Raw genomic sequence first — 15462 nt, forward strand, 5'->3', positions numbered from 1 at the left:
CCTCTCGCTCAATCTTCCGTCAATATTACGACGCCAGAGGTCGAAATGCTGCAAACTAAATGGATTTTGGATTCAAAATTCATCCCTGTTTTGGATCCTAAGGAATGAATGGGGCTAGGCTAAATGCTAACACATTCACAATGCGCTGTACAAAGATTAAGTGTATGCATCGAGCAAAGATAGATATGAATTAATTCATCTAAGTTGAGGTAAGAACATAGTAAAATGTTGAAAAACGGTGGTGTTTTCCTTTAACCACTAAAGACATAACCCAGCTGGCAGCTATGTTAATCCATATTTGATTTAAGTCTGTAAAGTGTAAAATTGACACTGGCTAAATAAAAAAAATACATTATATAAATAAAGATATTCTGTATGACTTTAGTAAGCCATTTATTGTAAGCACAGATAATAAAAGTCAATCTTGTGTAACTGCTGTATCTTAACACAAAAAAAACTGTGTTCTACTCATGCCACATCTATACAGATCAATAACGTCCAATCCATTTTTACATAACTCACCAAGGGACCGAACATAAACTGTTCCCAGTTCAGACATTAGTATGCTAATGTGCAGCTGATGGACTAACACGACTAAAATCTGCATGTGAGTTAGCCACTGAGATCAGTATCATTACGGCAAGGGCCACGTTTACATTAGCAAGACGAGGATGATGAGTGGCAATTTACACAGATAGACAGCGAGCGTCTGGCCTCTCAGACGGCTGTCTAGACGCTGCCAGAGGAGGCAGAGAGATTAATGGAGCGCTGAGAGGCTGCGTCCCGGTGAGGGGGGGCACCCCCCTCCCCAGACGCAAACAATGAATATATATCCACACGAGCATCCATCCTCGACGCACTTCAGTGCAAGCACTCGTATAGTCATACTGACGTGTCCTTCCTCACCCACATGGGCACAAAGACAACACACACATGAAACTTTAGACAGACACGCTATTTATACAAGAGAGAACAACAAGGCCCACGCACACAAACACACACACAACTCACCTCAGATGCCCCTTGCCTCAGCCCATTATCTGATGGCCATAAAGATCCCTCCTGCAAACAAGACAGATGCAATATACATTCATTTCAATTGCAGAATAAGACACAGCTGCAATATATAAAAAACAAGCATGTAGCATTCAAGTATTCTAGTCAAGGAAATGTGATTTTCTTTTAAAATACATTAATAAAGTAGTACTGTTATATTAAAAGTCAGTAATTTATTTAAAAGGAACATTAAAATGACAATAGATGTAATTGATGACCTTTATAAAAACTAATACAAAAACCCTTTCAAATCACAACAGATATTCCTCTTAAAAATTAGGCTTATATGTGACCCTGTCTATAAAATACAAGCTAAAGTCTCAATCTTAATATGAGATCTGGAGCATTAAAGTTTGATTTCACTTTAATCTCAATCTTTGACATGGTCTTATTCATTATTAAAGAGAATTAGGTTATTTTTCACAAAATGATCTTTAGTGTTGGGGAAAATTACTTTTAAAAGTAATGCATTACAATATTAAGTTACTCCCTAAAAAGTAACTAATTGATTGCGTTTGTGTTTTATTTTATCAAATTGTTTAATTACCATCGTGCAGAAGAGTGGCGCATGTGGTTAGGTTGTGGATGTGACATATTTCTCTCAATGAACTGTGTTAATGCCTGTTTGGAGATCAGTCTCTTCTCACATGCTCATCCAAAGTATCATATGTTTTTATTATTAGCATGCCGACATGTGCTTATGCTAATTAGTATGATATAAAACGTTTTATATAAAAAACTGAATTGAGTTAATCAGACTACACTACATTGAGTTATTCATACTACGCTAAATCGAGTTATTCAGACTACACTAAATTGAGTTGAGGCAACTACACTTAATTGAGTATTGTCATTTACTTTAAAGCAACACTATGTAGTTTCCATGTAAAAATGACTTACAGCTCCCCCATGTGGTTGAAAAGCGCGACAGTGCCTGGTATCAGACACTCTTCTGCAGGCAGGGGAGGCGGGGCTCTACCCTCCACCGCCACTTTCAGAGTGTGCTTGTAGCAGCTAGGAGGTTGCTCAGGTTGCAGCAACAGTACACTTAGTCCAGTTAAAAGTTGTTCTATCACTGAAATAATTTTAGAGACATTATTTAAAGGTAAAAAAACTACATAGTGTTGCTTTAAATTGAGTTGGACTAACTCAATATATTTTTATTGTGTAAAGCAGTTTTTATGAGTTAGGGGTACACATTCATATTGGATGGAAATCCTACCCACAATTTTATTAAGTTAATTCAATGAATAATTTTTTTTTGAGTGCAGGGCCTTGAATTTTCCCCCCAGATTCACAAACTTTCAAGGATTTTAAGGACTCGTGGGAACCCTGAACATCTTTACATTATGTATGATAAATTTATGTAGAAAACAGTAAATCACAAAAAATACTCACAGACAGGTTCACATATGTGAAACTCCAGCTGAAGTCATTTTTATTTACTGCTTTCTACATTCTACATAAATGTACAGAACAGTCTGTGAAAATATAATATTGATATATCTTAAATATTGACTATGATTTAAATCAAACTTTGATGCTTTGTTAAATAATATTATGTTCGGTGTCTTTATATATCTATGCCAAATAAACAAACAAAAAAACCTAAGAGCATCATTCTCCAGACACCCCTGCCTGCTCCTCCTCTGATCTCCCTCGCCCATGTGTTTCCCCATGAATGAAAATAAAAGTCCCGGTCATAGAGACATCTCTCTGTTGGCTGCTTCAGTGGCCTGCGCATGTCTGCGTTCGACTGCCGTCTAGACACATCTGACGCATGTAATCAACCTGGCCTGGTCTCTGAGGGACACTGCCATTGTGTCCTCCGTAACACACTGCCTTCCTACAGGAAAAAGGTCCTGATGCTGCATTCAAAATCTATAGTCTCTGTCTGATTTAAACACAGCAGGTGCTCTGAAGATATCAAAGTCTTTTTCATAGTAATGGCAAAAGATTGGAAAATTGAAGAGGGGGACTCTAACTTGAGTCACACACCGGCTCGATATGTCAAAGTATGTGCCACACAATTTGTATTTTTTAAAAGTGTTGTGCTTTGTTTCTTGCTATCTGCCTCCAGCAGAAGCAGAACCATATCAAAAATCCTCCCTCTGGTGAGACACCCACATATGCACCGCTTTCTCCTCTGCTCAGTATAGGGTGGCATGCTATTTTGGATTAGATATAAAGGACTTTTTTCAGAAGTAAACAAACACACACAAAACACTTGAAAGACTTTTAGGTTGTGCTGAACAAAGCACTCTTAAAACCAAAGCACTGATAAAAGCGTACTTGCATAAGACTGGGCGTGATAAATAACTGATGGACTATGAGACATAAATGGGTACCAGAATAAAATAAAACTAATGGACACACAAACATTTTCTTAAAGGTGAAGCGTGTCGTTTCTGTATTAGCGTCAACAAACGGAGACGAAAACGGGTCAGCCAAACAGGATTTAGGACAGACTGACTTACCGGCTGCAGAGAGAGATCCTGACTCTGTGCCTGGCTCGCCCGGCTCAGGAACGACCACGTGTTGAGTTTATAGTGGTTGAGCAGGCACACGACCACCACGACCATCACAGTCATGACTACGATTATGATCACGATCTGCACAAACTCCAGTTCAGCTGTAAAACATAAAAACCAGAAGACTTAGAGAAGTGCATCCGCTTAGATCAGTAATTCTCAAAGTGTGGTCCGTGGACCACTAGTGGTCCGCCAAACCCCCCCCCCAGTGGACCGCCAAAGGATGACCTAAACTAGGCAAGTGTTTATACAATCGTCACTTATTTAAGTAGATTTTAAATGCACTTGCGAAACTGTGATATCAGTTCTTGCCTTTCTGTTTTAATAACGTAAAAATGGATCGGTTGCTAAATCAAAGAGGAGTCAAAATAAAAGATCAAGCGTCAACTGAAAGCAGCTCCACAGATCTATTAGTTTTGTTATGTACTAGTTTTTGTTTCATGTGTAAAATCCCTGTAATTTCAGTGATTTTGGACATTAAGGGGAACATTTTTTCAGCATTTTATTGTTACCATAGTTACAACCATAGACTTCATATACCCACCACCTCAGTTTTAAACTAATGGCTCTTTGGAATGACATTAAGTGGGACATAGGCTGTTATACTATGTTTAAATGCAGTTTTTTTCATGTGCAGTTTGTTGCTCATATTAAGCTGTAACTCATTTCACATTTACTTGTTCAAATGAAATAAAATTCATATAATAATTTCTAAACATAGCATTGCATTTGTGTTTAAAAAATTAGTTTTTGACTTGAAACAGTTGCATATTAAACTTAAATTTAGCTTATCCTTCCTATTTTGTTGTTTTGTGGCGTGTTAGAGTGGGATTCTGTTAGGTGGTCCTCAGAAAAAAATTGGAAGATAAAGTGGTCCTTGGGCTGAAAAAGTTTGAGAAACACTGGCTTAGACACTCATAAAGCATGACCAGGAGATGGCAGCAGAGTCAAGCTGCCATCTAAGACTAATATGGTTACCCAAATTTGTGAAATTATATAGCAAAAAATGATGCAGCCATTTTGGTTTGAGATGAAATAACAGGATTAAAATATCTTAGATTATTGGATTTTAAAGAATACAAGTGAAAGTATAAGAACAAATTGTTGTTCTGATATGCGTCTATCAATTAAACCAGAGAAAATGAGGGACCAGAAGATTTAAGTGGTCCCCAGGAAATAAAAAATAAAAATACAAAACAATATCCTGTCTAATCTGAGTTTAAATGTTTCTTTATACAAAGTAACATTTTAGGAAAAACATAAATGGTTTATTATATTTGGGAAAAGTTTGAAAACCCTTATAAAGCAAACAATAAAGTGTTTGGCACAGTTAGATGTCCACCCTGCACAACATGCACCACTTAAATGTAAGTGAATAACAACTTGGCCAAAAGCTTAAAGAATGTAGCTCATGTCTACTTTTATATCTTCTGACATCCTTGTCTGCAACAGGCTGATGAAGTCAAACACACCTCGAGTCGTGTTTCTGTAAGGCCGTGTATTCTGTTTGAACATGAGGAGCACGCTGCCGGACCAGAGACCTGCTCTCTCAGTCAAGACGGGCCTGTTTCTCTCAAGGAGACACTTTGTGGAGAGTCTATGGGCTTTTCAAAGCACAGAAATGAGCTTCCAGAATTCTCCACCGACTGTGCCGAGAGAGACTATTCTGGAACCTTGTACAGTCGAGCGAACACAACAGAGAGTGTCATGGAGCGAGAATAAAAGTATGCGCCGTTTCCTGCAATGCAGTACTGCGGGATACTGGCACTCACACATCAAAAGAAACAAACACTTCTCTCCCAATTTAGGGCATAAGAGGAGAAACCAAAAGAAGGAGAGAAAGAGACAGAGAGCAGAAGGGGCGGGTGATGAAAAAAAGTGACAATCAGGCAGGGGGGCAGATAAGAAATAAAGAGACTCGGATTGCAGTGCTGGTAGGAACAAATATGACTACAGACACAAATCTGTTAGACTGGGCCTGAATCAATATAACACAAAAATCACTGCAGGCTTCATGCTGGCAACAAGAACCCTCAGCGGTTCAACTAAAAACAGATTTGTGCATAAGACTAAGTGTAAAACATATACAACGGTTTCAAATACACTATGGCACAAGAATGTCTCCACTATATGAACAATACATTAAAATAAGGAATCTAGCCACATCTATTAACCAGAATGTAGTAGAGACTACTTTTGTATCAAAATTTAAAGCAGACAAGTTAAAATTCCACTCCAGATCTAACAAATTCCTGGTGATTGTTCACCACTTCTTTATATGTGGTTAAGCACCATGTCACACAAGTGATTTTACAAAGCAGTCTGGGTGGATCCAGCTGAGCTGTACAAGAATTTGTTGGCACTGCAGCAATACAGTAAGTGAATAAGTTGATGACAGGATCTTTTCTCGGTTAATCACTTGGCTTTGCTCTTTCTCACATGCAGAGAGAATTTGTCCTTCATCTGAGTGACAGTGTGGGGAGCTGTTCTTTGATTGTTACTACGTCCTGTCCTGGTCGCCTACTGACACACTCTTTGTCCTATTTTAACATTGAACATTGAGTGAGATAAAGAGAAAGAGAGGCGTGTCGTTATATTTGCGCTGCCTACTGCTGTGACATCATACAAGTGAGAGAGTCGTTGTACATTCCCATACATTTATTTATTTCTCAGTCCGCCAAAAAATTAAAATTGATGTTTGCACATCGCATTTAACACTACCTCTGTCTCACATGAGAGTTTCTGTACAAACACCCGCGGCATCAGTCGACGCGCTCTGCTGAGCCTCATTTAAGTTGCATTTAAGCATATATGCGGACATGCACGTCGCAAATGTGCCGCCACAAACTGCAAGTTTGGAACAAACTTTTATGGTGTTCCTGATTCTCAACCTGTGGAAGTTTTTCATCGCTAAAAGGGAGTTTGGAAACTTATAGCGGAGCACAGATGACAACAGCGCAGACCTCGAGACAGCGCAACCTAGCACGAAGGTAAAGCTAATCTGTTACATTATAGCGATGACGCTGGTAGTGACGATTCTCTCAGACCAATCAGTGATCTACAGTGTTTTCACATCATGTTTTGGTATCAGCTCAGGTCGCTTGGAACCCCGACCGAGGTGGTACTAAAAAAGTATCGGGTATTGCACCCAGTGGAAAAGCTCACAAAAGTAAGCTGACCCAAACCATTCGTGGGGTACTATGCAACGGAAAAGCCCCAATAGGGCTTGGGAGTCGTGACGTCATTACTTGTCGTGGCGGCCATGTTGATAGCCTCCTTTACTGCTGCGCTCTGTTTATAGACACACTTTCTCTAAATCGTGTCTTAATTTGATTAATTTGTCGTTATTTTTTCAACCATGGTAAACCGTTGCTGTATTAATAATAAAGTAACGCATTAAAAGTAATTTAAATAAAAAATGACAGATAAGGACAAAACTTCATTATGTTTTATTCAATATCGGAAACCAAACATTAACCTCAACCCCTCAGTAATGTGTATACATGACATATAAATGACATTTATATATACGACAGTGAAGTATAACATCTGAATATTAATTTATATAGCTTAAGTCAACATTGAACATAAGGGAAATGTCCTGGTTTACTCGCCCAAAATACGGGAAAATTTCAACATTCAACTTTCTGTTGCTATCCCTCTGCTGACAGCAAAAACTGCTGCATTAAAGGTGACATAGAATGATTGAACGGGGTATTTATCCTTGTTCTGTGACATGTAGACAAAAATGCTTTTGTTTGGATCTGTAATGCCTTAGAAGCTTCCTAAAAACCTCTCTCAGATAGCTCTATTAGGGTGGGGGATTTTAAACAAGTGGTTTTGCACCTATTTGGCTCCCCCTACTGGCTAAACTTGCAATCTCATTACTGATTGGCTGACTTTGCTGCCACTCAAAAAATGTAGGCAAATATTTTAAAGTGGAGGGGCAGTGAGATGCCTGTGATGTCATAAGCATCAGTTTTTCAGATTGGGCTGTTTTCTGGCTGACATTTCTAAAAGAGGAATTTCTATGAGATGTTTAACATGTCTAGCACTTTTTGTATGTTCGTGAATGCGGGTAGACTACCATTATTCAACAAAGACAAGGTAAAAATGGTTTTTCATTCTCTGTCCCTTTAACTAAGCTAGTTGTGAAGCTAGGTCGTATGTGACTTTGCTTACAGATTGGTGTGAAATCGTGCTCTCACAACAACCACGCTGTTATCTTAAAAGGCTCTTTATTCACTCTTTATTCATATGGATCCACACCGTTAATAGTTCCGATTTTGTCCACATAACGGTCCCTGCTTCCCCGTTTTCGGATTTTAACATCTTTTTTCTTTCTTTTAATTCTCCCAACTCCGCCGCTTCTCTTCGTTCGACTTGCTGTATGTTTACATTCGTGAGGCCACCAACATGGCCGCCACGCCCCAGAGTGCAACGCGGCGCCCAAGCCCTATAGACTGTGGGTCTGGACACTACCAGTTTTGCATAGCCACACCATTAACGGCGGCAAAACATACCGGACCTTTCGCTATCAGCTAAAGCTGTCCAAGAACCACTTTTTTTAGACAGCAAGAGACATGTGTCTGGCATGTAAAGCAACCCTTCAACATTACTTTTGTCATATGTAGGTCTCGTACACACTGCAAACTTTCGGGAGTGACAACCGCATTAAAATGCGGGAGTGAATCCCCTAAATGTCCGTTTTATGTCTGTACGAAACAAGACTCACTCCCGAAAATGTGATGATTGACACAGAAATAACCATAGCAAAATTCTGCCGTCTCGCGTGCTTATCACTCACAGCTTTGACAAAAATAATAACAGCATTGTGTTTTGCAACAAACCTCCATCTTGGCGTTGTGTATTTTACGCTTTTGTGATGCTGCTTTACAGCGCGGAGCGCGCGGTCTTGCAGTGTGGCCAGGTCCTCGTCTTTTTTGTACGTAAATACTGTTTTGGCACTTAACCGTTTATGGCTTTTGGCTCATAAAGCGATCAAGTTTTTGGTCTTAATAGTGTGAGGGTGCCGGTCCAAATATTTTGATCTTTGAGGTAAAGCATTTAGATTTATTTCGGTTTATTATTGGATTTTTCTTGTTCGCTTTTTTTTAGTGCAAGATCTGGCAACACTAGTCAGCTAACGCTTGTGCCTCTGTAATTTTCGGAACCGCGCAAAAAGAAGACTTTTTCCCCTTCTAAGCATTTATTTTGTCAGAAGAGAGACCTGCCCTGTTTATGATGAACGTTTAAACACTTGATTAACTACTAGTTGTTCAGATCGGTTATGTACACACTGTGCAGAGTTTCAGTAAATGCGGTTGTCACTACCTGCATTTTGCGGGAGTTAATTCGGTTGTAGAATGCGGTTGTGAGTCCCGTAAATTACTGAACTGTGTGTGTACAGAACAGGATTAAGCATTAAAAGGTGAAGTGACAAACGAATTATATGCAGTGTGTACGGAACCGTATTCTTAAGAGGCGACATACAATGACTAAAGAAGGAACGTGCACTTCTTAAATGTATACCTTGAATGCTGGCAAGTGGCTTTGGATAAAAGCATCTGCCAAAATGGGATTCATAAATGTGAATGGTTTTCATGATAAACAGTCTCCCCAAATCCAAATCCAGGCTGAAGTCTTAATCTAATTATGAGATTAGGAACATCAAACATGACATGATCTTACTCAGTCCATATTAAAGATGTCAAGGTAATATTTTCTTTACATTATGTAGAATGATTTTATAGAATCAGTAAGTCACAAAAATGACTGTTTTTTTTGCAAGCAGGGTCACACATTTTCTTCCATTTTATTGTGAGTACAGTACATTGCTGCACTTCCTTTGTGGAAGTTGCATAAAATCAGCCAATCAGATTAGCGTTTATCAGATTAAGAAAGTCATTTCTTGTTTTGTGTGCAACATGTATCAGACGGATGGCAAACAGTGGGCGTATCGTGGGTGTCTGAGGCTAAAACTTGTGTATTATGTACTGCAGATTAACCATACACAGAGTGACTGTCTTTCGGTAGACCACACTGAGAGGATAAAAATGCATCAGGCTTTTCTGTCACCAGGCAGAGCAGAACAGAGTGCTAGACCAGACACTGTGTGAGTGTGTGCGCGTTTGGGGGGGGGGGGGTAAGGAGGAGAAGGAAGGCAAGAGAAAGAGAATGATGGTGTTTAATAGAGGCAGAGAACAGTGATTTGTGTATGTGGGTAGCAAGTGTGCGTTGAAGGTGACATGTTCAATGGACTATACAGAGGCCACTGCTTTCAACAACTGCCTACATGTGCCCTTTAAATGCATTAACCAATTTATGGTGGCATTTCACATATTGGTGCCCATTTAAACACATCTTAGAAAACCAAAGACCTGAATCTAAACCATCATCCTTAACCCTTGCAGACTACAGCAGGGGTGCTGAGGGATTGAAAATGCAACAAAAATTTTGGTTCATTTATATTTATTTATTCTGAGTGTCTATTTACACCAAGTGCCAATAGTGTCCCTTTTGGGTGTAGGCAGTAGTGCCTAAGGCTCGTAGATCAGGTTCGAATCTGCCTTTTTGTCAACCCCACTCAACTGCTTTTTCCTATTCGAACCTTGGTGACATCATAGCAGGTTACGGCCATACACACAGAACCCCAACCTAAAACATCTTCCCGTGCCCCTGGACTACAGACTAATGGCTTTTCCATTGCATAGTACGCCACGGTTTGGGTCGGGTCAGCTTACTTTTGGGGGCTATTCCACTGGGTACAATACGTAGTACCTGATAATATTTAGTACCACCTCAGTTGGGGTTCCAAGCGAGCTGAGCTGAAACTAAAACGTGACGAGAAAACACTCTAGATCACTGATTGGTCTGAGAGAATCGTCATTACTAGCGTCATCGCTATAATGCAAGATTAGCTTTACCTTTGTGTGTGCGCTGTGAAGCAAGCCTGTAGTCATCTGTGCTTTGTTGTAAGTTCCCAAACTCCCTTTTAGCGGTGAAAAATATCAACAGGTTAAGAATCAGGAACACCATACCAGTTTGTGGCGGCACATTCCCGACGTGCAGGTCCATGCATCCCTATGTGGGGACGGTGATGGCACAGTGGATAAGTGAGAGACCCGGGTTCAAATCTACTGTGACACACCATAGTGTCCCTGAGCAAGACACTTAACCCCTAGTTGCTCCAGAGGCGTGCGGCCTCTGACATATATAGCAATTGTAAGTCAAGTAAAAAGCGATAAAAGCATCAGCTAAATGAATAAGTAAGTAAGGAAGGTCCGCATGCATTTTTGCAACTTAAATGAAGTTCAGCAGAGCGCATCGGGTGTTTGTACAAAAACTGTCATGTGATGCAGAGGTAGTGATAAACGCAATATGCAAACATCTATTTGTGGTGGTCTATTGTAATTTTTGTGGGGGACTGACAAAAAATTAATGTATGGGGATGTATAGCATTTCAATGACGCTCTCACATGTATGATGTTACAGCAGTAGGCAGTGCAAATATTTATGACACGCCTATAATCCCTGAAGTGTTATTAAACTCGATGGAAAAGCTAACCAAGCCAAAGTGAAGTGAGCTGATACGACCTGACCCGTGGGGTTCTATGCAATGGAAAAGCGCCATAAGTGATGGTCAGTGTGTTGGCTGAAAGTTTAATCAGAAATTTGCTGGTTCAAATCCCAAAATGAGTGGACCACGAGATAACAACACCAATGTGTCCTAGCAAGACTTAAGCTTATATTACTCCAGGTGACAAGTCTTTTTGGATAACAGTATATGCTAAATCTTACAGTAACCGAACGTCCTAACCCGGGAGGTCATGGTACACTACACTTCCTGTATTGAGTCATTTTTCTGTTCTTACTGAAAGCAAAAACTATGTGTGATCACAGCCGTAACAAGCACAGCCAATCAGGACATTATAGCTATACAGATATATCAGACAGATATACATACAACTATGTGGATTGATTTTTGACCAATGAGATTTTACAGTGACTAGACCAAACTTCAAGAATCACATGTAATATCCAAGAGATTGAGGCAGATCTGTGTGGGTGTGTGAGATGGCACTCGTGTTCACCTGACCCACTTCTATTCTGTTCAGAGGTGTGTGTGACTTCCCCATGTAGCCAGATCTGATGTTTTATGCTACAAACACACACTAATCCTTAATAATTTACGGCATTTGCACATAACACCCAGCGCCACACACGCATCTCTCTTAAACAGTCTGAGAAATGAGGATCCTGCACCAGACGCTGCATCATGCCAAGCTATAGTGCCAAGGTAACGAGAGCAGGTGAGCCAGTGTCCCAACACAACAAACTAAATCCTATTGCCTAAATATATTTAAAGGAACAGTATGTAGGATTGTGGCCAAAACTGGTATTGCAATAACAAAACGTGTGGCTCAAACTGGTACTGCAATCACACAACTGGTGGCCAACACACAAAATGACAACATAAACATCAGTTGAGGGCTGCAACTCCACTTTTTAAATGACAATATCCTGACCAGACCACTGTTGTCAGTGATATAAGTAATTTAATCATATTAACACAAAAATATTAAGAAAGAAAATAAATGGATGTTTTGCTAGACTACTTTAGATGACAGAAAAAATATTTACTGAATATTCATGTATAATAATAATGAAGAAAAATTAGGGAAATGATGTGTCCATGCCTGATGTTCTCATTCTCCGCAACACTTTTTGAGAACAGTTTAAGCACACATACAGAATTTTAATAAAGTTTGATTTTGAGTGACCAAGCACATGGACCAGTTACTTCAAGATGGCTACCAGGTAAGATCATTTTTTACAGTTAATTTGAAATATTGTCTTGTCAGAATGCTTACACCACATTTTGATTATCATTACCGCAACAGATGCTTATTAAATGTTCATTTAATTAATAGAAGCATAATACTTTGATTTTAAATGCATGTGCAGAATCTCCAAATTATGTTCTTTCAGGTTTGTCATGTCATTTTAAAAATATGTCAGTGTTGATGTTTTCTGAATGTTGTGGTAATGAGATTTTTTAGGACCTACTTTTGAAATTATATTACAAAAAGTGTTAAATGATAAGTAAACTTTTTTTAAGTTAATGTTCCCATACTCCAGACTTTGTTTCTAATGTCTGGTGGGAAAAAAAGTACATTTAAGCCATTTTTACATTTTCATGCTTGACATTTTTCAAACCAAGTTTTCGTGAGAATCACCCATATACATTTAGATTAGGGCAGAGACAGTGGAGACTTGGAATAGCATTGGGTTAGCACTGGAAAGGTCATGGGTTCAGTTCCAGGGCTCACACTGGCACACTGATATAAAATGTATAGATTTAATGCTCAGGATAAAAGCATTCATGTAAGTGTAAACCAAAAACCAAAATCTTTCAAAACAAACCCCAACCCAAGGCTACACCTCTACTGCAGTGAACATTTGAAAAACTAAACTGACAAGCAGAATGATTTTGTTTGTCAGCTTGTCTATCGCAGTCAGCACACCGCTATGTAACCTCAAAAGGTTTTGACAGGCGATTGAAAACATCAGTGACGAGAAAGAAATAAGCATTTTTAACTCATGAGCATAAAGATGGCTGTAGAATACATCCTAAATTTCAAAAAAAGGTCTTACAAACCAGTCTGTGGGTGTCTGTAAAGGACCGATCACACAGGTTGTCTGTGTGCTGAAATGAAAGGCCAGAGGCATGCAGGGACAGTGAGAAAAAACACAAAACAAGCTGGCAGACTGGCATCCCGCTGAGCACCAGGGGAGTGGGCATCCAGCCCGGCTCTGTAGAGAAGCCACAGAACACACAGCACAGATAGTCTGAACCGGCCATCACAGCCACGCACGCCAACGCAGCCTGATCTCCACAGCTATGCCACACTGGAGCTTTCACCATCAATAACGAGATTGTTTAAAAAGAACGCAGATGTCGAAAGAGGAGGGCCGTGCATATTTTGACCTTGGAAACAATTATATTTTTGTGACAATGTGTAATTACAGATTCTGCACACATAATCATAGCCTATGTTTGCCCGAGCCGAATATAACCGGCGCTTATTTTGGTCTCCACAGGATGGACATGACCAAACGGATGGCAGCTAAGGTGTGGCGACCTAAACAGTCATGTTGCCAACTGAACGTAGACTTACCAAGCCCACAAACTCTAACAACCATGACCGCAATTATAAAAACCTTGCCAGACGTGTTTTCTCTCCTTTATTTCGTTTAAAAAGGTGCAAGACGCGGAACAGACCGCCTCGGGGCATGCTTAGCTAGGAAGGCAGTTTCTAAAAGATCTGTTGGAGGGAAAATAAGCTCCGCTTTCAAAAACATTCCTGCATGGCCGCTAGATGAACTTCAGTGATGAGAATCGCACTACTTTATCCGAGTACATTAGTATGGGACAGAGTTTACTGGTGACATTTCCAAAGAGCCAATTCAAAGAGAGGAAAAGGCGGAGAGACGGATAAAGAGTTAGTTCTTTATTTCCCAAAGCCGTGGCGATGTTGGCCACACCCTCCCCTTATTAAAACTTTGTCCTTCATGGGTGGTCCTGTTTATCGCTATATAGAACAAAGTATGGATTTTTTAACAAAGCACAGCGCGTCCTTGGTTTACTCAGGCTGTCTTGGCTAATGAGTCACACTCCCTAAGGCCGGATCCGACACCAGCTGCTTTTAAAAGCCTGGAGCAGAACACTAACGTGCAGTAGGTTACAGGTTTGGGACTCGCTCGGGGCCAGATCTGTTACAAATACGCGTGGGGACAAAAGAAGCAGTTCTACTGAATCACTTCAGGTTTCATTACTCTAATCTCATGTAGTCAAAAAGGGAGAATTTCGACTGAGGCCACTCCTGATAAAGCCGGGCATTGTGCGTGGGCATAAGGATCATCCTGGGTAATGCCAGAAGCAGCACTCAGACTGGCATGACGACACTGGCCTTTATCAATAATTCATAGTGGCACCTCGGGGCTGCTTAACCCGGCACAGTTTCGGATGTGCTTAGCTCACTGTGGATCCACAACTAAGAGAGCCTGTCGTCAAACAATCTGTTTTCAATTTCGGACAAATATATTACTTTTCAGCCTCCCTCAAAGGCATCGTATGGGGTTGATGTTTTTAAGGAGCATCTTTAATATTTTAAATTAATGGATAAATCAAAACGATTCGCTTGGGTTGCCAGAGATGTCATATTCTGTACTAGCATATGTTAGATTACATGTAAGAGGCAGGCCTCCCAATACGCTACTGAAAGGCCTTTTCTGCCTACTGTGTGGGAATTCCCCTGGACTAAATTCATAATTTATGATCCAGACAGAATATGAACTTTTCACTCCATGAACAGAGAGAAAGAGCCTGTGTCTTACACATCCATCATCCAACCAGCGCAACAACACGCTGCTTACATGCCGAGACTCAAGTGGTCAGATTTAGACAGACAGTAATACTTTGGACAGACTGACATAAAGACAAACTATTAAAATATGCAGCAATATGTTAGGTCAATCACAATTCAACATCCTATTTTAGATTCAAGTGCATTAGCCAAGAACATAGTAATGCTCCCTACATTGTTAGATATTCTATAAATATTTTACGGTTTAAACTTTGATCACTGATATTTTGGCAGACACTATGACTACCATTGCAAAAAAAAAGTCTAAGGGAAAAAAACATGAATATTTTATTTAGTATTATATTTATACATATTTAAGCAGCTCACAGTACATTCAAGCTACACATTTTACATTTATATTTATGTTTGCAGTGCATTACAAGATATACAGCATATTTTATCATTACGTGCGTTCCTGGGGATCTAACCCCAGGACCTTTTACGCT

The 15462-nt window shown here is 39.8% G+C and overlaps 1 protein-coding gene across 2 annotated transcripts in view; it reads right to left on the minus strand.

The window, feature by feature from the left end:
* ldlrad4b (low density lipoprotein receptor class A domain containing 4b) overlaps positions 1–15462 on the minus strand; it is a 66493-nt gene that overhangs the window by 6079 nt on the left and 44952 nt on the right. For both annotated transcript variants that reach the window (XM_055210297.2, XM_055210298.2), the window contains 2 exons: positions 3534–3688; positions 1012–1062 (listed from right to left, as the gene is read on the minus strand). In XM_055210297.2, the coding sequence (XP_055066272.1) occupies positions 1012–1062; positions 3534–3688 (206 nt within the window). The remainder of the gene's footprint in view (positions 1–1011; positions 1063–3533; positions 3689–15462) is intronic.

The sequence above is a fragment of the Misgurnus anguillicaudatus genome, chromosome 10, assembly GCF_027580225.2.
Source record: "Misgurnus anguillicaudatus chromosome 10, ASM2758022v2, whole genome shotgun sequence".
Lineage (NCBI taxonomy): Eukaryota > Metazoa > Chordata > Actinopteri > Cypriniformes > Cobitidae > Misgurnus > Misgurnus anguillicaudatus.